Raw genomic sequence first — 27,688 nt, forward strand, 5'->3', positions numbered from 1 at the left:
GATTCTTTATCGTAGAGTTGTAGTGATTCACCCGGTACCCATACAATGTGATTAGATGGCTAAGGAAGTAATGTGGATTGACCGGAGACTACTGCAACATTACCACTGCTATTTTAGTTCAGCGAGCTTTTTGTCTAGATCTGAATAGTTGCTGACCTAATGACAGTGACTTGTGTGATGTTCAAAATGTCCTTTAAAATGTTGAAAAGTGATCTGTGACTTTTTACATTGGTATATGTTTTTCATTCTCAGATGAGTACTTATAATAGTGAAAAATACTATAATGTGGCAATATGAGTTATATATTATTATACACTATCATGCATATAAGTGTATTGTTTATTCCCTAATACATCCCAAACAGTAATGTTACATTAAGGCATATGTTGATGAGTTGTCTGGTTTTAGATACTGTCCAGTATAATGAAACTGATGAAGAAACTGATTTTGTCATAATAACAGTATTTCTGATGACATAAAAGGTCCACAGAACCCTTTTTACTGTGGGATTAAACACAATTTCACTGTAACTGCTGAAATTGTGCTGGAGATTCAGTTTGATTTTGAAGAAAAGTGTGCTGTCAATTTTTGTTAAAAGAGGCCATTTCAAATACTTAACGCTCCTAAAGCTGCGACAAAGCAGCCATTTCACATTGTGTACAGTCTTGCATTGAGATTCATTTTTATGTTTCTTTTTGTCTGTTTCTTATAAAAAGAACATTGAATACATACATATTCCACTATGGTAGTAATTTTACTTTAAATCATTGACAGGTATAGAATGTTGTTCTCACTTGAGTTGACTATGACAGCAGTTATATATGTTAATGACAGATACACATTTGTATATACTCACACAGTGTGACATTTAACATAAGCAGATTTTAGGTATGTCCTGTCAGCTTTCTCAGTGGGATGTAAATATATTGTTTCAGCTTTTATGTTAATATGAGAACTACATCATTTGTGATGTTGGTCTGGTGTATAAACAAGCCTTTTGAATGTTTCACTTGAATTATGTTACATTCAAATATTAGAGATGCAGGAAATGGTTTCAAAATCAACACATATGTTCAAAATTGGGCATTTAAAGATTTATGCAACTGTGACAGAAAATTAAATAAGAGTTGCTGATCCATTACACCAACATAATGTTGAAATTGCACATCTAAAGAATGATTGCCAGCTCACCACCCAAACCAAAATCTCAGTTCTTTGCACACTTTGTGACTTTTGTCTAAGATGCACAGTGACAAAATATCAGTTGTGTAGCATTTTTTAATCTTTTGTGAGTGATATTTCATGCAAACACACAGAAATAAAATTTTTATATGTGTAATTTTCTTCACAAATTTGTTATCATTGCTGACTGTCTGAGACACTAGTATCATTTGTCATTGGGAAATTAATTGGGCAGATTATGTAACAGAAAGAGAAAAGTGACCACTATCTAACTAGACTGAATAACACTTTTATACCGTATTTCAGTCATCCATTGTGAATTTTCTAGAAATTTGTCAGCCAGTAGGTTTTGACCTGTAGAAGATTGTGTTCTACATGATGGAATTAATATTAGGCTAACAGTTGAACATGGTAATTATGAAATGCAGGAGTCAATTAATTGGACCACCACCATAAGTTGTTTTTGTTTTTTATGTATAACATTTGAGTATTGAGTACAATGCAGTTCTTGAACAGGAATGGACATTGTCATGTGTTGCAGAGTGAAATCGATTGCACTACTGTTGGAATGGATGAAAGACAATCCATATATGCTAAAGAAGTTCATTGAATGCGAAAGTGAGACGCTAGGACTAGAGTACAGAGCGACGGGTGCTGTCTCATACCTGCTCTACCACAAGTCTGAGCTAATGGAAGCATTTCCTGTGCTGAACCTGCTTCTTAAATATGGTGAGCTAAAGTCTTGTCATTCTGTGAAGGTTCTACAATAAAATTAGTATTTTGTGAAAGGTCAATTCTTTAAAATCCATGTGCATTGACATTGTGTAATTCACAGTCCAGAGACTGGTTTGATGCAGCTCTCCATGTTACTCTATCCTCTGCAAGCTTCTTCATCTCCAAGTAACTGCTACAACCTACATCCTTCTGAATCTACTTAGTGTATTCTTCTCTTGGTCTCCCTCTATGATTTTTACCCTCCATGCTGCCCTTCAGTACTAAATTCGTGATCCTTTGATGCCTCAGAACACGTCCTACCAACTGATCCCTTCTTCTAGTCAAGTTGTGCCATACTTTCCTCTTCTTCCCAATTCTATTCAGTACTTCCTCATTAGTTACATGATCTACCCACCTCAACTTCAGCATTCTTCTGTAGCACCACCTTTTGAAAGCTTCTGTTCTCTTCTTCTCTAAACTATTTCTCGTCCATGTTTCACTTCCATGGCTACAATCCATACAAATACTTTCAGAAAAGACTTCCTGACACTTAAATCTATACTCGATGTTAACAAATTTTTCTTCTTCAGAAAAGCTTTCCTTGTCACTGGCAGTCTACATTTTATATCCTCTCTACTTTGACCATCATCAGTTATTTTGCTCCCCAAACAGCAAAACTCATCTGCTACTTTCAGGGTCTCAATGCCTAACCTAATTCACTCAGAGTCATCTGATTTACCGTATTTACTCGAATCTAAGCCGCACCTGAAAAATTAGACTCGAAATCAAGAAAAAAAAATTTTCCCGAATCTATGCCGCACCTGAAATTTGAGACTCGAAATTCAAGGGGAGAGAAAAATTTTAGGCTGCACCTCCAAATCGCAACAAAGTTGGTCCATTGTAATATGAGACACAATTTAGGTCGAATGAATGATGATACAGCTACAGTAGGCTCCAGCCGTAAGCTTAGCAGTTAAGCTTTACTAGGTAGCCATTGCTATGCGTCACGCGCTCCGTCCGTATATATACGGGTACCTTTCCTTTTTCACGTGCCTCGTCTGGTTTGAATTAATTGCTTATTTTGCTTTGATCTGGTAAGTGCCGTTCTGTTTGTTATAGGTGTTTACGTCACTCAAAGCTGAAAATGCATTACTGTACTGTGTCATGAATTGTTTGTCGCATTCTGATAATGAGTGTTTACGGCCTGTCCCTGCTCGCGGCATGGCTTGTTTTCGTGCGCGCTACCGCCGCTTACAATTAAAAAAGAGAGGAATTGTTTCATTAGCAAAACAATGGCAAGAGACTGCTATTTGTTGTTACTTACACTGCTGCTTTCTTTGATAATGATCAACAAGAACCAAATAATATATTGCTTTTGATAGAAGACGTTCTGAACGAGAGTTTAGCGAAAATTTTTCTCCGTTTGAAAATCTTTGCAGACGCCTCTTTAGTACATTACATTCTGCACAGAAATTAGAGACATCTTAGATTTAAAAATCTAGTCAATTTCTGCCTGTATCACTATTAGGCATGAGAATAATACGAATATAAACATGATATGTATATTCTTCCGCGTTTGCTGTTGTCTCACCCTAGTTTCGTAGTTTATTCGGCAGATAGGATTTAAATGAGATAGTAGCAAACACGAAAGAATACACGGCAAAATGTTTATATTCGTATTATTCTTATGGCGAAGAGAATACTGTATGTGGTTCACAATTCATAAAAGTTCCTATTAGCAACCATCTCTTCTCACAGGTAGGAATAAATTCAGAACGTAGTGTTGGCCATATTGACAAACATCCCAAACAGTCTTGCCAGTCGGATTTTTGTACTACATTGAAATGCTGCTACATTCGAAGATGAACAATACGGAATTTGTATTTACTTCGTTGGATAATGTATAAAATGCTGTGGTCGAAACTCGGGGCGGAGAAGAAGGCTTGTCTTCCACCCCTTTTTTTAAATTTATTTACTGACGCGGAGATTTTGGCGCTAGTATTTATCTTTGTGCCTGCAAAGCATGACTATGCAGCGCTACATATATTATATTCGACGGCAGAAGTCATTTGTGGCGGCACCTACCAACATTTTTCAGAACTTCCGCTTACTTTGCACTCGATTCTAAGCCGCAGGCGGTTTTTTGGATTACAAAAACCGGAAAAAAGTGCGGCTTAGATTCGAGTAAATACGGTAATTTGACTACATTCTATTATCCTCATTTTGCTGTTGTTGATGCTCATCTTATATCCTCCTTTCAAGAGACAATCCATTCTGTTCAACTGCTCATTCAGGTCCTTTGTTGTCTCTGACAGAATTACAATGCCATCGGCAAACCACAAAGTTTTTTATTCATCTCCATGGATTTTAATTCCTACTCCGAACTTTTCTTTTGTTTCCTTTACTGCTTGTTCAATATACAGATTGAATGACATTGGGGATAGGCTACAACCCTGTCCCACTTCCTTCCCAACCACTGCTTCCCTTCCATGCCTGTTGACTCTTATAACTGCCATTTGGTTTCTGTACAAATTGTAAATAGCCTTTCGCTCCCTGTATTTGACGCCTGCCACCTACAGAATTTGAAAGAGAATATTCCAGTCAACATTATCAAAAGCTTTCTCTAAGTCTACAAATGCTAGAAATGTAGGTTTGCATTTCTTTAATGTAGCTTCTAAAATAAGTCATAGGGTCAGTATTGCCTCATGTGTTCCAACATTTCTACGGAATACAAACTGATCTTCACCGAGGCGGCTCCTACCAGTTTTTCCTTTTGTCTGTAAAGAATTTGTGTTAGTATTTTGCAGTTGTGACTTATTAAACTGATAGTTCAGTAATTTTCACACCTGTCAACAACGGCTTTTTTTGAGGTTGGAATTATGATGACTGTGGTGTCACCGCCAGACACCACACTTGCTAGGTGGTAGCCTTTAAATCGGCCGCAGTCCGCTAGTATACGTCGGACCCGCGTGTCGCCACTGTCAGTGATTGCAGACCGAGTGCCGCCACACGGCAGGTCTAGAGAGACTTCCTAGCACTCGCCCAGTTGTACAGCCGACTTTGCTAGAGATGGTTCACTGACAAATTATGATCTCATTTGCCAAGACGATAGTTAGCATAGCCTTCAGCTACGTCATTTGCTACGACCTAGCAAGGCGCCATTATCATTTGCTATTTATCTTGTGATGCATGTACCGTCGGACCGATGTTCACCAATTATGGATTAAAGTTAAGTATTCCAACAGCTACGACCTTTTTTTTTACTAGACTCAACGTCCTTAAATGTTCCAGACCTCACGCCAGCCTGCGTGAGCTAAATGCGTGCTTTTCGGCTACCAATCATAGTGGCTTGGCTTTCTTGCCAAGTCACAACAATGACAATCATATCTCAGTATAGAACACACCACCACTCTTCCAATAGATGATCATCAGAAAATTTTCATCATTGTATGAACAGTTTCAAATGTCATGTCTGACTGCTTACAATGAAGAGTCACTACATTACTACTGTTTGGATCACATTCTTGTATATTAGTGTGTTCACTCAGAAGTGAATGGCCAAGCTTGCCATTCTATAATTTTTTTGCTACTCATAGTTAACATCACATGAAGCAGAGTTCCCTTTAAATATCACAGAAAAGAACATTTTCTGCTTTTGTGCTTGAAGCAATGAGATAGATACCCCTGAGTGTTGTTAGTTTTTGTTAACTGCAAGCACAGAGATTGCATTATCAAGAAACAACAGTCATCTTATTTTCATCAAAACACTCATTTAAGAGAAGTCTCACTTCAAAGCTTAAACTCTATTTTAAAAAAGTTAATAAATTACCTTAAGGCTGGCATCTACTCCCTTATAAGGCCAGACTTCATTAAATCTAATACTTTTTTTCACAGTCCATTCTTTTCATTTTTTATAAATATTTGGAAACCCATCATTCTGACTATTGTTTGAGCTGCAAAAAAATATTCTATATATTCAATGTTGCCATGCCATTATGGTTAATCTTAAGTGTTTCATTACGTATGTTATATCTCATGTAGTGCAGTGACAGTGTACACAAAAAAATGCTCAGAATGATTGTGTTGTACCATGGCACCCACGAACCATGAACAAACACAGAGTGTCAATCTAACCAGTGAGCAGAGAATCTGAAAGCATTATCAGTGACAAACACAAAAGTAAGAGAGCATGGCAATAGAAAGCATTCACACACAAAAGAAAGTGAGCATAAGGTGAGTAAACAAGAATTTTGGCTAGAGCTATCAAGCAACTAAGCTTCCAAATATGCAAGGTCACACCAGGAAAGCTGCTCATGTGCTCACATCATCAACACTGAAACATAATCTCATGATGCTGCCTACTGTCATTTCTTGTACACAACACTAAATGTCGTGGCATATGCCAAGTGTGACAAGTTGCAAAGAAACAGAGGCATTGTCGCCTCGTGTGTAATCACCAGCAATCCAGGGAAGAATGCTGTGCCCCTTTCTGTAAGCTTGCCAGACTGACTCGACAATGTAGTCACCAAAGCCTGTTGTGACTCATCAATTTTGGCCACCTACCATATCTCCGAAAACACGTTTTGCACTGCAAAAATCAACACATCTGATTCTGCAGTTTGTGCTACATCATCTAACATCAAGACCAAATGTGCGTACATCTCAGTCTGTAATGCCCAGTTTGGTGCTAGTCACACCCCTAAATCACATATTAAAGTGTCTACATAGGACATGCTACTTTGCTTACACTTGCATAGGGTGTGCTGCATTGCTTACACTCAAAATGTCATCTACATGCTATCCATGCCACATACGACTGCCTGGCATGCTTAAAATGTTGATTGTACTGTGTCAGTGAGCAGTAACCACATGCATTTGCAAATTCTACTATTTTGAGGTCTTTAAGAGACCGCAATTTCTGCAACACCACATACAAACAACAACAACAACAACAACAACAACAACTACTACTACTACTACTACTACTACTACTACAACTACAACTACACAACAACAGAGTACTTCGCTATAGAGGTTCAGTGATTCATCTTATTTGGCAGCGCAGCTCATCAGAACCAAAAAATGAGTCCAGCTATAGGGACTGTGCCAGCTATGCTTAAGCCACCAGCTTTGTAGTCAGCAAACGGATTAGCTTCTGCATTTGCCCAGCAGCTGTTGCTGTTGCTGCAATTGTTACTGTTAGTGTTACTGCTTCAGCTGCTCCTCCGCACCTGCATTTACAGTCTCCAGCATTCCAGAAATGCTGGCCCATGATGGTCAAAATATAACACTAACATGAAAATGAATGAACACAAAATAGCAATTTCTTGTCACCAATTGTTATATCTTGTGTTCTGAGATGACAGTGTTCACAAAAATATTCAGAATGTTGTAGGAAAGCTGGACAGTAGCAGAGGTGATTAGGGAGCAAGTTAACACTGTAAATAGAAGATTTACTTAACTTGTATTTCTCCAAATGTAAGAGTACTCATTACAAATTTCAAGAAACAGAGTCCAACTGTTTCACTGTCAACTAGGATAAGACACTCTGAAGAAATGAACAAAAGCATGAACTATAGCGTCGAAGTGAAGTGCCCACAAGCGCGAGTGGGCTAAGTTGTTGTCGCTGGCTGCCCATCCTTTGTCATTGTAGCAGAGGGCACTCGTAGTCCAGAGCCACTGGAGGCGTGGCTCATTGGAGGTGCTCCATTGGGTCTGTGGATCCCACACGACTGCTATCTTCGTTGGACACAAACTTGCAATTCCATTGCCAACTGTGATAGGCCGTTATGGTGGTATTGATACCTGATACCACACAGGAAAAGCATGGAGTATCATAATACGTGGTGCTAGTGATCAAACACAGAATGTCAACCTAACAGTGAACAAGTTCAAAAGTTCAGTCAGGGAAAAACATGGAACTGAGAGAGTGCGGTAAAACAAAAAATTCACACATGAAAGCAAGTGAGCATAAGCCAAGTAGACGAGAAACAGTAGCCATCTTGATGTATCACAGTTCGATCATTCTGAAATGTATCTTATGTGGTCCTGCAGATTTAGAATAATTTTCTGCCTTTGAATACGTTTCTCGGTGTGACAAAAAGCTTGATCTGGACGCATATAAGGTTGGCCAAGCACTGGAAAAATAACTAATATGTCTTTTAATTGGGGTGGTGCTTTATTTGCCAACCACTTACTTAGCATATCCATCATGATCTGAGTTTTGTTTTGCCAGCAACCATGAGCAAAAAGGCATACAGTGAGCACTGTTGGAGGGAAGTTTTTGAATTGTTTATACTAATTGTTTTAATACTTATGTTTGTTGTTGTTGTTGTTGTGGTCTTCAGCCCTGAGACTGGTTTGATGCAGCTCTCCATTCTAACCTATCCTGTGCAAGCTCCTTCATCCCCCTGTAACTACTGCAACCTACATCCCTCTGAATCTGCTTAGTGTATTCATCTTTTGGTCTCCCTCTACGATTTTTACCCTCCACGCTGCCCTCCAATGCTATATTTGTGATCCCTTGATGCCTCAGAACAAGTCCTACCAACCGATCCCTTCTTCTAGTCAGGTTGTGGCACAAACTTCTCTTCTCCCCAATCCTATTCAATACCTCCTCATTAGTTACGTGATCTACCCACCTAATCTTCAACATTCTTCTGTAGCACCACATTTCTAAAGCTTCTATTCTCTTCTTGTCCAAACTATTTATTGTCCATGTTTCACTTCCTTACATGGCTACACTCCATACAAATACTTTCAGAAACGACTTCCTGACACTTAAATCTATACTCGATGTTAACAAATTTCTCTTCTTCAGAAACGCTTTCCTTGTCATTGCCAGTCTACATTTTATATCCTCTCTACTTTGACCATCATCAGTTATTTTGCTCCCCAAATAGCAAAACTCCTTTACTACTTTAAGTGTCTCATTTCCTAATCTAATTCCCTCAGCATCACTCGACTTAATTCGACTACATTCCATTATCCTTGTTTTGCTTTTGTTGATGTTCATCTTATATCCTCCTTTCAAGACAATGTCCATTCCATTCAACTGCTCTTCCAAGTCCTTTGCTGTCTCTGACAGAATTACAATGTCATCGGCGAACCCCAAAGTTTTTATTTCTTCTCCCTGGATTTTAATACCTACTCCAAATTTTTCTTGTGTTTCCTTTACTGCTTGCTCAATATACAAATTGAATAACATTGGGGAGGGGCTACAACCCTGTCTCACTCCCTTCCCAACCACTGCTTCCCTTTCATGCCCCTCGATTCTTATAACTGCCATCTGGTTTCTGTACAAATTGTTATCTGATTATAAATATTGGACATACAAAGTTTTTGAACAGAATGCAAATTTCAATGCTTAATATCCATGGGATGTGGAAATTACAGACAAAACTTGTTTACCACGTAATAAAGACTGCTACAAAGATTCTGGAGTGTGTGATATCTAGATTTCTGATTTTTTAGGACATGTTGAGATTTGGAACTAACCATCTCATATATTAAAAAATATGCACCCTATGTCTGTCAAAATGTTCATTAGCATACCATGTAAACTTTTAGGTAAATCAATCAAGAACTTTTTGAGATTTTAAATAACAACACTAAACAACAGCTTGTCTTTATGTGGAAGTATAGATAAATAAATATAGATTGCAGCAATAAAAGGCATTTGAATGTATGAAACAAATATTTAGATACTTGCTGGAGGTAATGGTCATGCAAGCAAACTTGTTAGCATACAGAAGAATGTACAACTTCTCGAAGTAGGATCGTTTGAATCAAATAATTGTATTAAATTGCATTTAGAAAAACAACAAAATTTATGTTGGTAAACTTGAAGGTAAAAGAAGTGATTTAAACTAAAACAGTCAAAACTTATATTACAAAAATAAAAAATGAGTCACTCAAAGTAAAAATGCATAATGAGGTAACTTTGCAGGCCGTGCCTGCGCTTACACATTATACACACTGATTCCTATGATCAGACTGCACAGTTAATTGGTGCCTGTATTACATGTTTGCCCTCAAGAATTGGCTGTAAATTTTGGACCTCTGCACCTAATTGTGTGGGTAAATTCATTGAATTCTGAAAAATAAACATTATATATTTGACATGAGAGCACTGAATTGTATAGTGCAAGAATTAAAGGCTGCATACCAGTCAGTTGTAAGTGCAAAAACCTTTTATTTTTTATTTTTAGTATGTTCTAACCCATGTTTACTTTACTTACTTACTTATACTGGCCACACAATCCACAACCAGTCCTTGGCCTCACTCAGTCCAGCCTTCTACACTTTCCTGTCATCTGCATCTTCATTTCCCAGACCCAGTATCTGCATGTATTCCATGGTATTATCTTTCCATCTCATTCTCAGCCATCCCAGTGGTCTCTTTCCTCCAGATTCTCCATCCATTACAGCCTTTATTACCGTGTTCTCCCCTCTTCTCCTCACATGTCTGTACCATCTTAGTCTGTGACATCAGGCAGTGTGTATAATTGTCTGAGATCTCTGTTTTTCCTTATTCGCCACTGTTTATTTTTTTTCGCTGGTCCATATATTTTTCACAGAGCTTTATTTTCAAAAGTGATCAGTTTTTTCTCTGTTTTCATTGTCAGGGTCCATGTCTCATTTGCATAGCACACTATTGGCTTGATGATGGTCTGATATATTTTTATTTTTGCCCGCCTAGATAGTAACTTCAATCTTATGATGTTGTGCATAGCTCCTAGACATCTTCCCCTAGCTTGAATTCTTGTTACTATCTCTTGTTCTATAAGGTTTTGTTGGTTGATGTTGACACTGAGGTATGTGAATGTGTCTGTCTTCTGTATTATTAGATTTCTGAGTTTTAGATGGTTTGGTTCTAAATGAGCTCTTCTTCCTTCTACCATGAACTTTGTTTTACTTTCATTTATACTTAGACCTACTTTCTTAGCTTCTTCCATTAGCACAGTCCCCATTTTCTCCAGGTCTTCCATGTTCTTTCCTATCAGCACAATATCTTCTGCAAAAACCATGGCATTTGTCTTTTATGCTATGGTGGCTCCTGCACTTTCAGATGTTTCTCTCCTTGGAGTGTTGTTTAGGGCCAAATTGAACATGGTTGGTGATATAATATCTCCCTGTCTCACTCCTTTTTTTACTTCAAATGCTTCCGAGAACTGCCCCTGTACTTTCACTCTACACTTTGATTCCATCACACACATTTTAGTTAGCTTTATCAGCTTTTCAGGAATCCCATACTTTGCCATTATCTTCCACATTTCCTCTCTTACTATGCTATCATACGCCTTGTTGAGATCTGTAAATAGGCAAAAGGTATCATGATTGTGTTCCCAGTTCTTATCTAATATTTGTCTTGTTGTAAATATTTGATCGATTGTTGATTTAGATTTTTGAACCCCGCTTATGCTGTGTCTAATGTTTCCTCAACGTATGGGCTGAGCCTGTTCAGTATAATTCCTGATATCACTTTATAGCATGTACATAGGAGAGATTTCTCTCTGTAGTTCTGTATCAGCATTTTGTCTCTTTTCTTGTATATGGGACGTACAGCAGCAGTTTTCCATTCCTCCGGCATTACTTTTTTTCTCCATACCTCTTTTATCAGGTTGGCTAATGATTCATGTATCTTCTCTCCCCCTTCTTTGATGAGCTTTGCTTATATCATATCTATGACAGGGTCTTCCAATTTTTTAATCTTTTTATTGCCTCCTTTATGTCCATCAGAGCTGGTTCTTTGACTAATGGTTGTACGTTCTGATTGATTTCTGTCTTGTTTTCATTGTTTTAGGTATCTGTCAGGCTGTTCAGCAGTTCTTTGATGTATATCCTCCAGTTCTCTAAATTTTCTTCATTTCGTAGTGATCAGTTTTCCATTCTCATCCTTCATTATCACTGACTTAGCTGTGTACTCTTTTCTATAGCTCTTCATTGTCCTGTAAAACTGTTTACTATTGTTCTTGTTATAGTCCTCCTCAGCCTTCTCTATCTGTTTATATATGAATGCTCTTTCCTCTCACCTTATTATGCTCTTCATTTCTCTTGTGACTTTCCTGTATGTTCTTTGGTTTTCATGGTTGTTGCTGTTCATCATTGTGTGCCTGGCTTTCTTCCTGTCTGTAATGCTTTTCTGCATGTTTCATTGAACCCTGATTTGCACTTTATATTGATATTATTATTTTCATCTCCTAGTAGTTTATGAACTGTCTCCCTCATAACTGTTGTTATCTTCTTCCATTTTGTGTTGATATCTTCATCATCTCTTCTGTTGTTGTCTTTTTCTAATTCAGCGAATCTATTTTTAAGCTTAACAAACTGTTTATTCACCTCCTCCTCTTTCAGCCTACTCACATCTACTGTTTGGGTTGTTTCACCACTGTTGTTCCTGCTTGGTGGTTTTAGTAATGGTCTGATCCTATCTCAGCCCCCCTCATTGTCCTAACAACTGCTATTGCCTTTTTATGTTTTTTCGCTATCAAAACATGGTCTATTTGGTTCCTAGTTATTCCATTTGGTGAGGTCCATGTTGCTTCATGTATGTCTTTATCGGGGAATGATGTACTTGCTATTTTCACGTTTCTAGCTGTGGCAAAGTTGATAAGCCTTATACCATTATCATTTAATTCAGTGTGAAGTCTGAACATGCCATTGCTGTTCTTGTCCTGTTTTGGAATTTAAGTCTCCTAGCACAATTTTGCTGTCATACTATAGTAATCTGGAGTACATCTGGTCTAAGGTGTCATAGAATTTGTCTTTTATGTCTTCCTCCTTGTCCTCAGTTGGGGCATGTACACTTATTAATGAGATATTTCTATATTTGTCTTTGATTCTGATGCAGCATATTCTTTCATTGACATTTTCTAGTGTCATCACATTGGTCATTATTTTATTATGAACCGCAAATCCTGTCCCAAATATATGGTGACCATGCTTGTTTCCGCTATATATGATCATGTAGTTTCTTTCTCTGTGTATACCTTGTCCAGCCCATCTTATCTCCTGCAGGGCTGAAATATCCATCTTGTACTCTGTTAGTGACAAACACTAAATGAACATTTACTGGAGTCAGTTTTTTGAAAAGACGTATACCTCTGGAGAAAAGAAATGCCCTACTGTTGCAAAAATTGCGAATCCTGCACTTGCACTTTTGCATGATAATATGGATGTAGAAATGGGATTCTAATTGTCAGGGAACATCTTGCATGAAGATACCACAGATATATGTGAAAGATTATTTGGAGCTCGTTTGACTGTAAGATATGCTGTGGTGAATGCGTTTGAAGAGAAAGCTCAGTTCGTAATTACCACTCAGGAACTTCTTCGATTGGCACACACTGCACGTCTGATGCAAACAATCCTGTGATGATAAGAGAATGGCTGAGGAAAAACTGAAGAAACAAGAAGAACAGAAAAAAGAAAACTTATTTCAAGCAGGTCTGAAGAATAAGTTTGAAAAATAAAAACAAATGCTGAGCACTGTGAGCAGGCACTGGAGAAAATGAAAGAGGTAGAAAAGGGAAAAGATTGACTTTTGACAGATTACTGGATGAAGCAAACATGTACTTAAAAGAAGCAATAAATAAAAAGGAATTTGTGGGAGTTAGTGTAGCCCAAGTAATGTTAGGGAGTGCTAGGGAAGTCAAGGAACAAGATTTGAAGAAAATGAAAGATACAGAAAAGGTACAGAAATTAGTTGATAATTGAAAAAGTTCTATTATAACATTTTTTTCAAAGAAGCAAACAAAGATTGAGACTTAAATGACCTATTTTTCTAAAGAAAGCTACATGGTTTTTCCAGATTACATTTAAAAATTATAAGTTGTAAACATTTTGTTTGTATTATTCTGAAAATGGTATTATAAAGTTGCACTTTTAAGGTTTTTCTGGTTTTATGTATATTTGTGCTAAATAGGAGCATGCCAGCATTATTTTTAATAATGTGAATTTAATTTTTTGTTTATTTTTATTATAATTGTATGTAATTTTGTAATAATTTTATATGTTGTTTACAACTGAAACACAGAATGGTATGAGTTGTCTGGTTATGAAAACGGTGAAAGCCAGGGAAAAAAAGAAAAAGAAAAATGCTATTGACCCTTCTTTCCCTATGAAAAATTTGAGTTAGTATTTAGTCCGTTTTGTAATAAAAATGGTCAATAACCCTCTAATTCTAGTCGTAGGTTTGGTTTATATCCCTGAAAAGACAGTAAGAGTGAATTCTAACATACAGGATCAGTTTTTTGACTTGCTTCACATTGGAGAACAAAATGATTCAAATAGACCTCCCAATTCTCATTTGGCCTATCAAAACAAGCAAATGGGTGAGGGAGAGGTGATGATGTTGGAACTACAGATTTTTGTTGGTATGGCAGTAGTTGTAGCAACATTTCCTGTTGTTGCTGCTGAAGTTTCCATTGCTATTCTTGTTACTGTTGTTGCTTTTGCTGCAGTTATTGATATTGTTACAGGTGGATCATTCCAAGTCAGACATAAATAAATAAATAAGATACCCATTTATTCTCTGTCTCAACCATTAAGATTCTACAGCATGTTAAAGTTTTTGGAATTTAACAGATTTTAGTTGTCGGGTGAAGGAAATACAGTGTGTTCAAATAAACAAAATAATTGATACAGTTTTATTTGTGCATGCATCAGTATGCATTGAGATAAGAGATATGTGAATTAAAACATTATGAAACTTCACATGGACACGAAAAAAGGTCTTTAATTTTAGTTTTCAATTTTTTTCTAATCAAGTACGGAGACCCACACCATGAGCAATATCACTGAATGGAAAAATGATAACCACCTAACTCATTTTTATTAATTCTTCATGTAAAGATATATTCTGTCAAATAAGAAATAAAATTAATGGGTATTTCACTCCTTCATTGTTCATTACTTCATAGATGAAACTATTAACAAAGTTCACATACTTACATACAGTTTGTTGTGTTTACTTTTCCTTTTGTTTAACAATATCCATTTTCCCTCAAAAACTTGCAAAGTAGAAGTAATGTGTAATAAAAACAAGATCAAATACCTTGCGGGCATGAAATCTATTAATGTAATGCTTTGAACTGATTGTGTATTGCTTTTTTCTGCCTGAGTTTTAGAACCAATGATGTTGCAGTTTTGCAGGAGTGTATAGCATCATATTGTTGTTATCTTATTCTACAAACAGCTGAATAGCATTCCTTTATACTGCCTGCAAGTTTAAGTAATTCTTCAATTTCAGATAGAATGAAAATGATGTTAGCCAAATTTTGTATCTGTTCTTGATGTAACAACAGTGCGGAAGTAGCTGTGAATGACATATTACAATTGACAATCAGGCCCAGCCTCTAAATAATACAGTGCACAATAATTATTGCGAAAAGTATGCCCAGTTATAGTGTTTGTTTGTTTGTGTGTGTGTGTGTGTGTGTGTGTGTGTGTGTGTGTGTGTGTGTGTGTGTGTGTGTGTTTCATGGAGAAATATAATGTCAAGGAAGTTACTGGCAGTCATTGTCAGTTATTAAACTGTCTCACAAAAAAAATCCATTCAACTTGTCTGAAATTAATTTAACTCTCTTTAAAAAGAGAGTGGGAGCAAGTGTCAGTGAAAAACTATTTGTCTTCCTCATCAATGTGTTTTTGTGAAAAGTATAGATTTTTACAAAAGACTTGTTATGAACCTTTCAAGAACATAAAAATTCAGTTAAAAAAACACTTTGAATTGTAACCATATAACAGTGTAGAAAAATTTCATCAGAGGGCTAAACAGTGAAACCAGTACACAACTGTGTATATCCTGCAGGAAACAACTGCTTGGAATCAAAAAAATTGATGAGTGTAGTGTTGAAGCTATATTAATTGCCAAAGAAGAGGTAGTGGATGATGTCAAATTATCATTTGATGAAGTATTCTAATTACAGAAAAGTGCTATCACTTCTAAACTCAGCACTTCATTCAGTGAAACTGGATTTTCCCCTATGATGGTGTGCAATTGACAAACATAGCATATTCTCCCACAGCTAAGAGAAATTGAAAAGAATACATGAAAATGTAAAACAAATTTAAACTGTTCTCAAAGTTGATTTACCAACTGAGGAAAAAATGACTGAAATAAGTACGAGGGGAGGAATCTGAAGATATGGACAAGCTTGTTGATTTAGTTAAAATGAATTACTCACTACATAGTGAAACAAATAGATTCAGATGCTGACAATCCCTGCTGTACTAAATTGGTCTAGGAGAAAAATAATTGAGACATTCAGTGTATGTGGTTATTCTGTTCGTAAAGATGAGTTATTTAGCATAACTTGATCACAGACATAGGAAAATTTTGAGTCTTGAAACACCAAATTAGTAAAAATGTTTAATCAGAATGATGAACAGTTCAGAATCTTGCCTGGTATGAAGGATGTTAGTATAGGACAAAACGTACATGAGAGACAACAAATGATTCTATGTTACCTTTGTGAGCTCTGCTCAACTTTTTAAGTCGAAATGTACTCATTAAAAAGTTGGTTTTTGAAAAGTTTGTTGTCTGATGTGAGTTGACTGGTGCCAGTGGTAGACAGTGTGTGTGAACAATACATCAAAATGTCAGTCTATCGATTCACGGGGCTATTGTTGGAGACAATTGCATTGTTTATGAATGAGCAGGCAGTGAATGTATGCTGAGGCATTGAGACAAGTGTTCATCAAAAGATAATCTTATCAGTTTTTTGCAATCAAGATGGTGTTCAAGGTCACTATTGAACTTCAGATTCATCCTGTCATGATTTGTTACTGGGATGCAATGTAAAACTCCTTTTACCTCTTTGTATCATTTCTGATGATCCTCAGCATGATGTGTCTATGGTATATGAGATCCAAAAAAGCAGTAATAACATTTCTGAAATGGAACTACCCACACATAACAAACATTTACTACTTCAGTGTTGGCAAGTATAAGAATAAATATAATTTAATGAAACTGAATTAAAGCCCAGTGGTCATTTTTTGTAACCAGTCATAGTATGGGCTGCAGTATAAAATGCTGAGCTAGGAAGGAAAGTCTACAGCAACATATTGACAATCAGATATTGACATCAAATGAACTTTTCAAATATAAATATTAACTTCATCTCTAAAGGAATGGTTGATTCAACTCATCAGAATTTGCAGAACCCCATGAAAAACATTCATACTGTTCCAGGAATAAGAACTTCCCACAACTTCAACCATACTTCCAACCAAAATGTAGACTTTCACGGCTGGAAATATCATGTCCATTGTAATTATCTGTCAGTAGCGAGCCAGAGGGTGTGTTGGACCTTCCATCGAGCTACGGACCCCCTTGAAGATGTCTCCTGCAGTTGTAGATGAAACGTTGGGAATTGACACAGAATTCATCAACTGACAACGGCATAACAGGCCGGATAATTATGATGGACATACTTCCAACCATTATGTGACTTGGGAATAACTGAGACTAGAAGAATCAGTAGCAATGCAAAACCTGCTCTCACATTCCACTTGTCAGGAGGTTGTGGTCTTGTGGCTAGTATTGCTGACTCTCGAGCTCGGGACCCGGGTTCGATTCCCAGCTGGGTCAGGGATTTTCTCTGCTTGGAACCAGGTTTGTGTGTCTTGTACTCATCGTCATTTCATCATCATCAATGTGCAAGTTGCTGGAGTGGCATCAAATAAAAAGTCTTGCACCAGGCTGCTGAATTCCCTGGAAGGGGAATCCAAACCACAAATGCCGTACACACATTTCTTTACATTCAACTTATCTAACAAGAAGCAAATTCCAGAATGAGATTTTCACTCTGCAGCGGAGTGTCCGCTGTTGTGAAACTTCCTGGCAGATTAAAACTGTGTGCCCGACCGAGACTCGAACTCGGGACCTTTGCCTTTCGCGGGCAAGTGCTCTACCATCTGAACTACCGAAGCACGACTCACGCCCAGTACTCACAGCTTTACTTCTGCCAGTATCTCATCTCCTACCTTCCAAACTTTACAGAAGCTCTCCTGCGAACCTTGCAGAACTAGCACTCCTGAAAGAAAGGATATAGCGGAGACATGGCTTAGCCACAGCCTGGGGGATGTTTCCAGAATGAGATTTTCACTCTGCAGCGGAGTGTGCGCTTATATGAAACTTCCTGGCAGATTAAAACTGTGTGCCTGACCGAGACTCGAACTCGGGACCTTTGCCTTTCACAGGCAAGTGCTCTCTGCAAGGTTTGCAGGAGAGCTTCTGTAAAGTTTTGAAGGTAGGAGACGAGATACTGGCAGAAGTAAAGCTGTGAGTACCGGGCGTGAGTCGTGCTTCGGTAGCTCAGATGGTAGAGCACTTGCCCGCAAAAGGCAAAGGTCCCGAGTTCGAGTCTCGGTCGGGCACACAGTTTTAATCTGCCAGGAAGTTTCAAGAAGCAAATTATTTGTGAAACAGTGATTTGTATTCTGTATGTTTTATTGCTTGCATTTATAACAAGTTAAGGTATTTTGGTATGGTTAGTGATGTAAATACCAAAAATTTTCCATCCTCATGGACCATCAGAGTCGTCTTTCAGGTGCAAGAGAGAAGATTCATATGTGATACGTATCCCTCACATCATTGCAATGGTGGATCCTCCAAGCACAATGACTGGGAGTACTTACAGATTCACTCAAGAATATATAACATATGTTAAAATTCAGATTTTGAAAATACTGACAGCACTTAAAAGAACAATGACCTAGCATTTAGAATTATATTAGTTGTGACTTTTGTAAGAATACATCAAAAATAATCTTATATCTGTGTTCACCATATTGGTTTTTCGTTTAAAGTCATATTCCATCAAACAGTGTATGTAATCATGTTTGAATTACTCAATATTGTTTTTTTACAAGTTTTTAAATGAAAATGGATATTGTTAACCAAAAGGAAATGCAAACTCAATTCATTTTAAGCAAGCTTGTGAATTTTGTCAATTTTTGTGCCTTTAAAGTAGTAAACATTGAAAGAATTTTCACATTTTCACGTTTGGTACAGAACACATTTTAGTAGAAGAACAAAAAAAGAATTATTCAATTTTCCTTTTCCCTTTTGATTATATTGCTCTTGGTGTTGTTCTTCATATTTGGTTTAAAAAGAAAAAAACTGAAAACTGTATTTCAAAATCTTTTCATGGCCATGTGAAGTTTCATGATGTTTTACATCACATTCATCTGAACTCTTTGCATATTGATGCATACACAATAAGTTTATCAGTATTTGTTGGCAAACAAGAAAGCTATAATCTATTCTGAACAGGTTATATTTCCTCTGTGTGACAGCCAAAAACTGTGAAATTCCAAAAGTTTTAGCTTTCTATAAAACCCAAACCATTTGAGGCAGAGCAAAATTATTTCTGATTCTTACTTATATCCATAAATGGAATAAATACGCTAAATTATACCAAAATCTGAGATTGCAGGTGTCGTGGGGTGGTTGAACTTTCATGGAATAATCCAGCTGTTACTGTTGAAACAACTACTGTAGAAACTCAGAATCCATATTTAACAGTGAACAGCTGCATGGTGAGAAAGTCCTCATTGCCACTTTTCTACCCTACTCAGTGCGGGTAGAACGCAATTTACAATCACTCACATTGGTGGTGACGCGGAAACCGGTGGAACAAACAGGTGGTTTCTGTGGACATTGTCGATGTGAATGGCTAGCCTGAAGCAAAGTCCAGAGCATAGCAAAAGTTATTATATTTGTGTGCAGAAAGTCCAGGAAGCAAATCTAAATTGAAACGTAAACACAGACAAAATTGATCACTCTACTATCAGTCGTGCATATTGTGAATACTTCAGACAAAAACGAGCGCTGCTGCAGGCCAGTGGTATTTGCCCATACTGTCACATCAACGGATATGACCTGAGTATCCCTGACTTTTCATCCACATCATACTTGGGCTGGGAAAGAATGCAAATCACTTTAGGATGGTAGTTTTGTGGATCATTTCTGTTACCGTTTTTGGTGGATGGATGTGACCATTGCTTTTTCCAATCGCTAATCAAGGTTTCAGTGGTGTATTATGTTTTAAATGGAAGCTAACTTAGCTACAAATTTAGTATAGAATCTGACTGGGATCCCATCCTGCACTGGAGCCTTGTTTAATTTTAGTGATTGTAGCTGTTTTTCAAAGCAGCTGACACAAATATCTGTCACTCAATGCAGTAGTGTGAGAATTAGACTGGCCAGTACTGCTGGATCTTCATTTGTGAAGGAAAATTGTGAAAGTAGTTCACCATTTCTGCTTTTACTTTGGCACCCTCAATTTCAGTTACTAAGTCGTATGTGAGTTTCTCTGGGCATTAACTTTGGTGAACGGCCTTTACATATGACCAGAATTTCTTTGACAAGAGTATGCCACTGTAGTAAACAAAGGCTTCATGTATTGCCCTCTTGACAGCCAAACATGTTTTGTTAAGCATCTCTCTGTAGCCTTAGGCTTAGTTTTAAACCTATTATGCAGAAGTCTCTTGTGTCCTTACAGTGACAATATACCATGGAAGGTCCCTCCCATCAGGAACTTTTATAATAGGTTCATATCTAACCACAGCTTTCTTTTAAACTTCAGCCATAGTTCTTATACATGCTGCTGTCCAGAGGTAAATGTTTCGAGCTTCTCTTTCAGATGTGACACAACGACTTTATGTAACTTCCTAAATATGTAAATCTTCCTACTTGTCATAGGAGAAAACAGCCAAATAATAAATGATAGCACTCAGGCAACCAACAAATTTAATAATCACCTTCTTGAAGTATCTCAGAATATTGCTACAAACAATTCAAGGAATAAAGGAATGGAATGCTTGTAAGACTCAATGCCACATACCTCCAAGCAACCTGCAATCAATCCATGCTTTGCAGAAAAAATTAAATTTATAATTAACTCCAACAAACCAAATACTATAACAGAATTGATAATAATGCAAGTAAAGTAATAAAATCCTATTCTTCATATACATGCAATGTATTCAGTTATGTACTTGTTGTGGAACATAGTGATTATACAGAATAACATGTTCACCTTTTAACCACTTTGGCTAATGGAAAATGTTTGTGGAAATGGAAAGCATAGTTTAGGTAGTGTTAGGTGTGAAATATTCCACTCTGCATGCCCTGGTTTGAAGTATGTGCAGATGGATGCAAAAGGAAGTCATCTCAGCATATCAGCAAGGTACAATGGCAAATACACTTATGCCTCCTCTTGCTGTGGATGCCCACTTATGATATGGGATTATGACTTAGCAGTGCCTTGTAAATCACGGAGAAAAGGGTGCAGCCCAGAGTATATGCATCTTAACAAATTAAGACATTGTGATTACAATACATAAGAGTTGTTGCAAAACGGTTTATGCCATTTAGTAGCTTGGATAGATAAGTGCTGTATTTCAGCATCCACCCTAACTGCAAAACGCATAGAAGTCAAATGGCATGGTCTAGTGGCACTGCCTAGCATGTCTACTCAAGCAGTAAACTTCAGGAATGGTTACCGCATATTATTCGTAAGGTAAAGTTGGCACACACATGCAATTGGCTGGCTGACTGTGTATGGAGTGGAACACACCATAGTCATAAATCATACACCCATAACACTCCATTTTGGTTCCACTGCAGGGCGTGAATCAGATGTGTTAAAAGAAGACAGGGTTTAATAATAATAATGAGAAATTTCAACAGTTTTGAAGAAAATAACAGCGGAAAATAATACATCACCCAGAACAAGCCATGTCAACAACTGAGAAAATATAAGAAGGCACACTCAGTGGTGTTGCCTGAAGTGATTTGTGTCTTCAAGAAGAAATGAGCTTAATCTGATTAAGTCCAAGGGCGTGTTAATTACTATAAAAAGTTTCACAAAAAATGTTAGTTGACTATAGCGATGGGGACAACAGTGAAAGTTATTGGTGTGCTTAAGTAATCCTCGGCAAGTGAGTGGAGAACAGTTTTATTAGCAACACGGAAGAATTTTGCATTGTGATTACAAGATTACAAGTACGGGAATGATCACCAACGGCCTCCCTGAGGCAGTCGACCAACACAACAGCTGCGTAGCTCAGCTTTGTGCAGCAGCCAGTCAACTGGCTACACAACTATTACACAGCAGCTCATTGCTACATCACTTTGTTAACACATGACATATTGGCAGTGCAGCACAGCTAACTGTACACTGATTGGTGAGCTTTAAACAGCATCAACCTGAGATATTTTTAATAATTTATTCTGTAAAGAATTGTAAAACCACATTTCACTGGCTTTGTGCAGTGGTTTCAAAATATAGTGACATTATTTAAGTCTGTTAAGCATATATTTGTTTAAGGTGTGTGCCAGTTCAGACTAGGAAGATGGGAAAATAAATCACTCTCATGAAGGGTCAAGGAAAGAAATAAAATGAGTTGTCTGATAGTATTACAACCCAAGGGAATGAATTCAAACGCTTAAATACGAATTTCTCACATTCAAAAACACAAGGGGAGGAAGTAGCTACAAAAGTAGATAAAATCCCTAACATAGAAGAGCTCTTATTAAAGTTACCTTAGGAGTTACAGTTTGAGATAGAAAAACAATATGACTTAGGAAGGAGGTTCAAGACAGTTCAAAGAGATAAATGATAAAATACAGGGTTATTACAAATGATTGAAGCGATTTCACAGCTCTACAATAACTTTATTATTTGACATATTTTCACAATGCTTTGCACACACATACAAAAACTCAAAAAGATTTTTTAGGCATTCACAAATGTTCGATATGTGCCCCTTTAGTGATTCGGCAGACATCAAGCCGATAATCAAGTTCCTCCCACACTCGGCGCAGCGTGTCCCCATCAATGAGTTCGAAAGCATCGTTGATGCGAACTCGCAGTTCTGGCGCGTTTCTTGGTAGAGGAGGTATAAACACTGAATCTTTCACATAACCCCACAGAAAGAAATCGCATGGGGTTAAGTCGGGAGAGCGTGGAGGCCATGACATGAATTGCTGATCATGATCTCCACCACGACCGATCCATCGGTTTTCCCTTACAGAGGCATCCAGAAGCTTTAAACTGCGCATACCATCGCTGAATGGAGTTAGCAGTTGCTGGATCTTTGTTAAACTTCGTCCTGAAGTGTCGTTGCACTGTTATGACTGACTGATGTGAGTGCATATCAAGCACGACATACGCTTTCTCGGCTCCTGTCGCCATTTTGTTTCACTGCGCTCTCGAGCGCTCTGGCGGCAGAAACCTGAAGTGCGGCTTCAGCCGAACAAAACTTTAGGAGTTTTTCTACGTATCTGTAGTGTGTTGTGAGCATATGTCAATGAATGGAGCTACAGTGAATTTATGAAATCGCTTCAATCGTTTGTAATAGCCCTGTACAACAAATACAATTGTCAAATCATGAATTAGAAAGTATACAGAGTCAAATCTCAGATATGCGAGGTTGAGTAGAGGCATTGGTGAAATAATTCATGCCCCAAATGTAATGACTAGGTTAGAGGAACATCTTCAGGACTAGCTGAAACAAAATAACATGATAAAATTGAATCTATGAGCACTAAACATAATTTTGTGGCCAATATAGTAGTGAGAATTTATATGCCATAGTAAATATACTAAAATGTTTGATGACAGAAAAACTTGTTTTGAAAAATATTTAGGATATTATGAATACAATGATGACCATTTGAGAGCGGTGTATGTGGAGACACTGTAAGTACGTTAGGACTCTTAAAATGTGTGTGTGTGTGTGTGTGTGTGTGTGTGTGTGTGTGTGTGGGCTTTTGCATTTGCTTGCATGCATGCATGGCGGTGCATGTGCGCATGCATTTTAAGCTTATGGCAATAAGTCTGTGTGCCATATGGATTACCTAACAGAAGCCTTACGTTGTAAGCAGGTAGAATGTAAGCTTTTGTGTCGAGTGATACTTGTGGGAGGAATAAAATTTAATGTTAGTGGACTGTGCATCGTATCCCAATTACTACAACTTGCAGATGTGATGGATTAATTAATAAATAAAGTTTTATTTCCCAACTCGGGAGGAGGTGATTGTAGTTAATCTGCAGGACATCATTGATCATTATGTCAAGTGACGTCAACCTAGCACAGTGGTGTATTATTTAATGAGTGTTATAACAATATTTTTTGTATGTGTTTAGTTTTATTTACTTACGTGAGGCAGCATAGCTTTCTATAAAGGATTATTCAATCTTAAGAGATGGTGGTGGTGGTGTTCTTGTTTACGGTACAAAGTGAGTCATGCATTCAACAGTTATGGATCAGCTGTTATAATAAGTCACTTACACAGCATCATTAGAACAGGGGCAGTAACACCATTGTGTAATCTCATCAATGGTAGAAAGAAGCGTCCTGGGACCTCTGCTGTTCCTGATCTATATAAATGACCTGGGTGACAATCTGAGCAGTTCTCTTAGGTTGTTCGCAGATGATGCTGTAATTTACCATCCAGTAAGGTCATCCGAAGACCAGTATCAGTTGCAAAGCGATTTAGAAAAGATTGCTTTATGGTGTGGCAAGTGGCAGTTGATGCTAAATAACGAAAAGTGTGAGGTGATCCACATGTGTTCCAAAAGAAATCCATTTGAATTCGATTACTCGATAAATAGTACATTTCTCAAGGCTGTCAATTCAACTAAGTACCTGGGTGTTAAAATTACGAACAACTTCAGTTGGAAAGACCACATAGATAAAATTGTGGGGAAGGCGAGCCAAAGGTTGCGTTTCATTGGCAGGACACTTAGAAGATGCAACAAGTCCACTAAAGAGACAGCTTACACTACACTCGTTCGTCCTCTGTTAGAATATTGCTGTGCGGTGTGGGATCCTTACCAGATTAGATTGACGGAGGACACAGAAAGGGTGCAGAATAGGGCAGCTCGTTTTGTATTATCACGTAATAGGGGAGAGAGTGTGGCAGATATGATACGCGAGTTGGGATGGAAGTCATTAAAGCAAAGACGTTTTTCATCGCGGCGAGATCTATTTATGAAATTTCAGTCACCAACAAAACGCGAAAATATTTTGTTGAGCCCAACCTACATAGGTAGGAATGATCATCAAAATAAAATAAGAGAAATCAGAGCTCGAACAGAAAGGTTTAGGTGTTCATTTTTCCCGCGCGCTGTTCGGAAGTGGAATGGTAGAGAGATAGTATGATTGTGGTTCAATGAACCCTCTGCCAAGCACTTAAATGTGAATTGCAGAGTAATCATGTAGATGTAGATGTAGAATATAGCATGTTGTGAAGCTGTTACTCTATACAGTGTGATTCAAAAAGAAAGAACAGATTCAGTTGTTTATTATAGACAAACTACAAAAGATAGAAACACATTCTGCATGTAATAGGATAGAGGAAGGTTCAAAGTTTTTTGTCACCTAGACTGTATACCATACGCTCAACATGAGCACCATGCGTTGCTCACACACATTGAAATGGTAGTCTATTTCATTCCACACATGAATCAAAAGGTCCCTGTTTATTGTATCGACAGCGTCAACAATTCGATTTCTCAGGTCCTGAAGACTGACTGCTGTGGTGGAGCAAAGATTCTGTCTTTCATGTACCCCCACTGAAAAAAAAATCACAATGTGTGATGTCTGGTGATGTGGGAGGCCAAAAGTAGTGATCTTGTTTTCCATCTCTTCCAATTTAACATTTGGATATGGTGTTGTTAAGATGATGCTGCACATTATGCGTAAATATGAAATAAGTGGAATCTTAGTGAAATTTAGGATACAACCAATTTTTCAGTGTGTCCAGTTATGACATTCCTGTCACAGTTTCCTCCGCACGCAAGAAAGGTCCGTAACTTTGTGAAAAGAAATGGCAGAAAACACATTCAGTTTCAGTGAGTCTCTTTCAGGTTCAACGACCAGAGTTTTGTGACTCCCAAGTTGTTACTTTACCCGATAAATGAAATGTTGATTTGTCTGAGAAGATGAATAGTTTGGAAGAAGCATTCTCTGCCATATCCTGGAGGATGGAAATGCAAAATATGCTCACTAGGATGCAATTGCTGCAATAGTTGCAACTTGTTAGGCTTCATAAACTGGCATCATTTCAGAACACACCATATTGTTGCTTGAGGAAGTTGAAGTTCCTGAACTGTCCATCTTGTGGACTTCTGAAGGTTCCATGTGAATACATCTCAGATACAATTGACTTTGTCATCAGAAGTGTGTGGCAGACCAGTGCTCTTCCCTTTGCATATGCAGCCAGCGTGCAAAAATTTTGTATGCCAGTGCTTGTACAGAGACAGCTTCATGCTCAGTCATTGGTGAAATGCATGTTGCACTTAAACAATTGATTGACTTTGCACAAATTCCAACACACAAAATGATTTCTCTTTTGGTGTAGTTGCCATGTTGCCACAAACAACAGCACAGCTGTGTCAAAACTTTGAACCTTGCTCTATCCAGGAACATGCAAAAGTGTTTCTGTCTTTTGTAGTTTGTGTATAATAAACCATTGAAATCTGTTCTTTCTTTTTGACTCATCTGATATAGTACAATAATCACATGATAAAGAAATTCATATCCGCTGGAGAATCAGAAATCTTTGCAGATTCAGTGGGTTGACGGCCGTCGGGTATTTGAATTAACTGTTTAAGTATTCCAAGTTTTGTTCCTTGGAGCAGTTTCTTCTACTCTTTCTATCCTGTGATCTGTAATTTAAATCTATCTTCCACTCTCATATCCTGGTTTTAATGGTAGAACAACAATGGAATTGCCAATGTCATATTTCAGAGAGTCTTATCTTAGTTATCTCGTAGATAGAAGAAACGAATATGATGGTGCAAAATTTCAGATAAGTATTTGGTGTGAAAAGACATGTTAGGCATATCATGTAAACAGGGAGAAATGGACAAGAAAGAGAACAATTCCCTAAATGAAGTTAAGTATGGTGTGCTAAGATATAAGAGAAAAATGTGGTAGTTTGGAGACAAATGTTTTGCCACAGTAACTGAAACTGTTGTTAACTCTGATGAAGGAGTACTGATGTATGAATCATGAAATAGCTCTTCAGACTATTAAGTAGATGTATCTTATTTTTTAAATATTGGAAGCAGTAAATAGAGATTAAGAACAAACTTAGTTATTCTCAACAGAATTCGAGCATCTACCTTTAATATAGCGAGTGTTCAGCTAAAGGACTGAGGAAAAAGTGCTTGCATAGTTTTCATTGTGGGTGGAACATGACCACTCTAATAATAAAGGAAGATAAGCTCTGTAATATAGTAGCAATGAATAGATCCCTACCGGATAGTCAGTAATGACAAGTGTTTCTGGGAAAGTGAATGCAGGAAGCATAAAATGAAAGAAGGCTAATTATTAGATGATTTAATTTATGTAAGTCATGGCTTTGCAAGAAGCATAAGTAAAAGAGTACAAAAGAAGAAGTTGGGAAACATGCATTTGGAAAAATCAGGTAAAGTCAATGCGCTATGGGGAAGCTTCGTTATAGGGATGTATAAAGAAAAGGATCAGAGGCTGTGCATACTTTTAAAGATTTAAGATGGGATGAACCCAATTTTATGCAGGTATGGGAGAGGAGGAGGATAGGCAAGCCCAGGGAAGGGATGGTCTAATACTTGGTTAGGTTAACCCATAGACAGAATGATAGTTCCTTGAAAGTTGTTCAATAGAGGCCGGAAAAGGTGAAAATCTGAGGATGCAAGATCAGGTGAATAATGTGGGTGTGGAATGACTTTCCAATGCAACTCCTGTGTGGTTTTTTTTGTCAGTCTAGCTGAATGTGGGCATA

The 27,688-nt window shown here is 37.5% G+C and overlaps 1 protein-coding gene across 5 annotated transcripts in view; it reads left to right on the forward strand.

The window, feature by feature from the left end:
* Window positions 1–27,688, forward strand: part of LOC124595321 (ankyrin repeat and SOCS box protein 3-like) — a 299,266-nt gene that overhangs the window by 127,360 nt on the left and 144,218 nt on the right. For all 5 annotated transcript variants that reach the window (XM_047134051.1, XM_047134042.1, XM_047134059.1 and 2 more), the window contains exon 8: window positions 1,724–1,911. In XM_047134051.1, coding sequence (XP_046990007.1) covers window positions 1,724–1,911 — 188 coding nt within the window. The remainder of the gene's footprint in view (window positions 1–1,723; window positions 1,912–27,688) is intronic.

Source organism: Schistocerca americana, chromosome 1 (genome assembly GCF_021461395.2).
Source record: "Schistocerca americana isolate TAMUIC-IGC-003095 chromosome 1, iqSchAmer2.1, whole genome shotgun sequence".
Taxonomy (NCBI): Eukaryota; Metazoa; Arthropoda; class Insecta; order Orthoptera; family Acrididae; genus Schistocerca; species Schistocerca americana.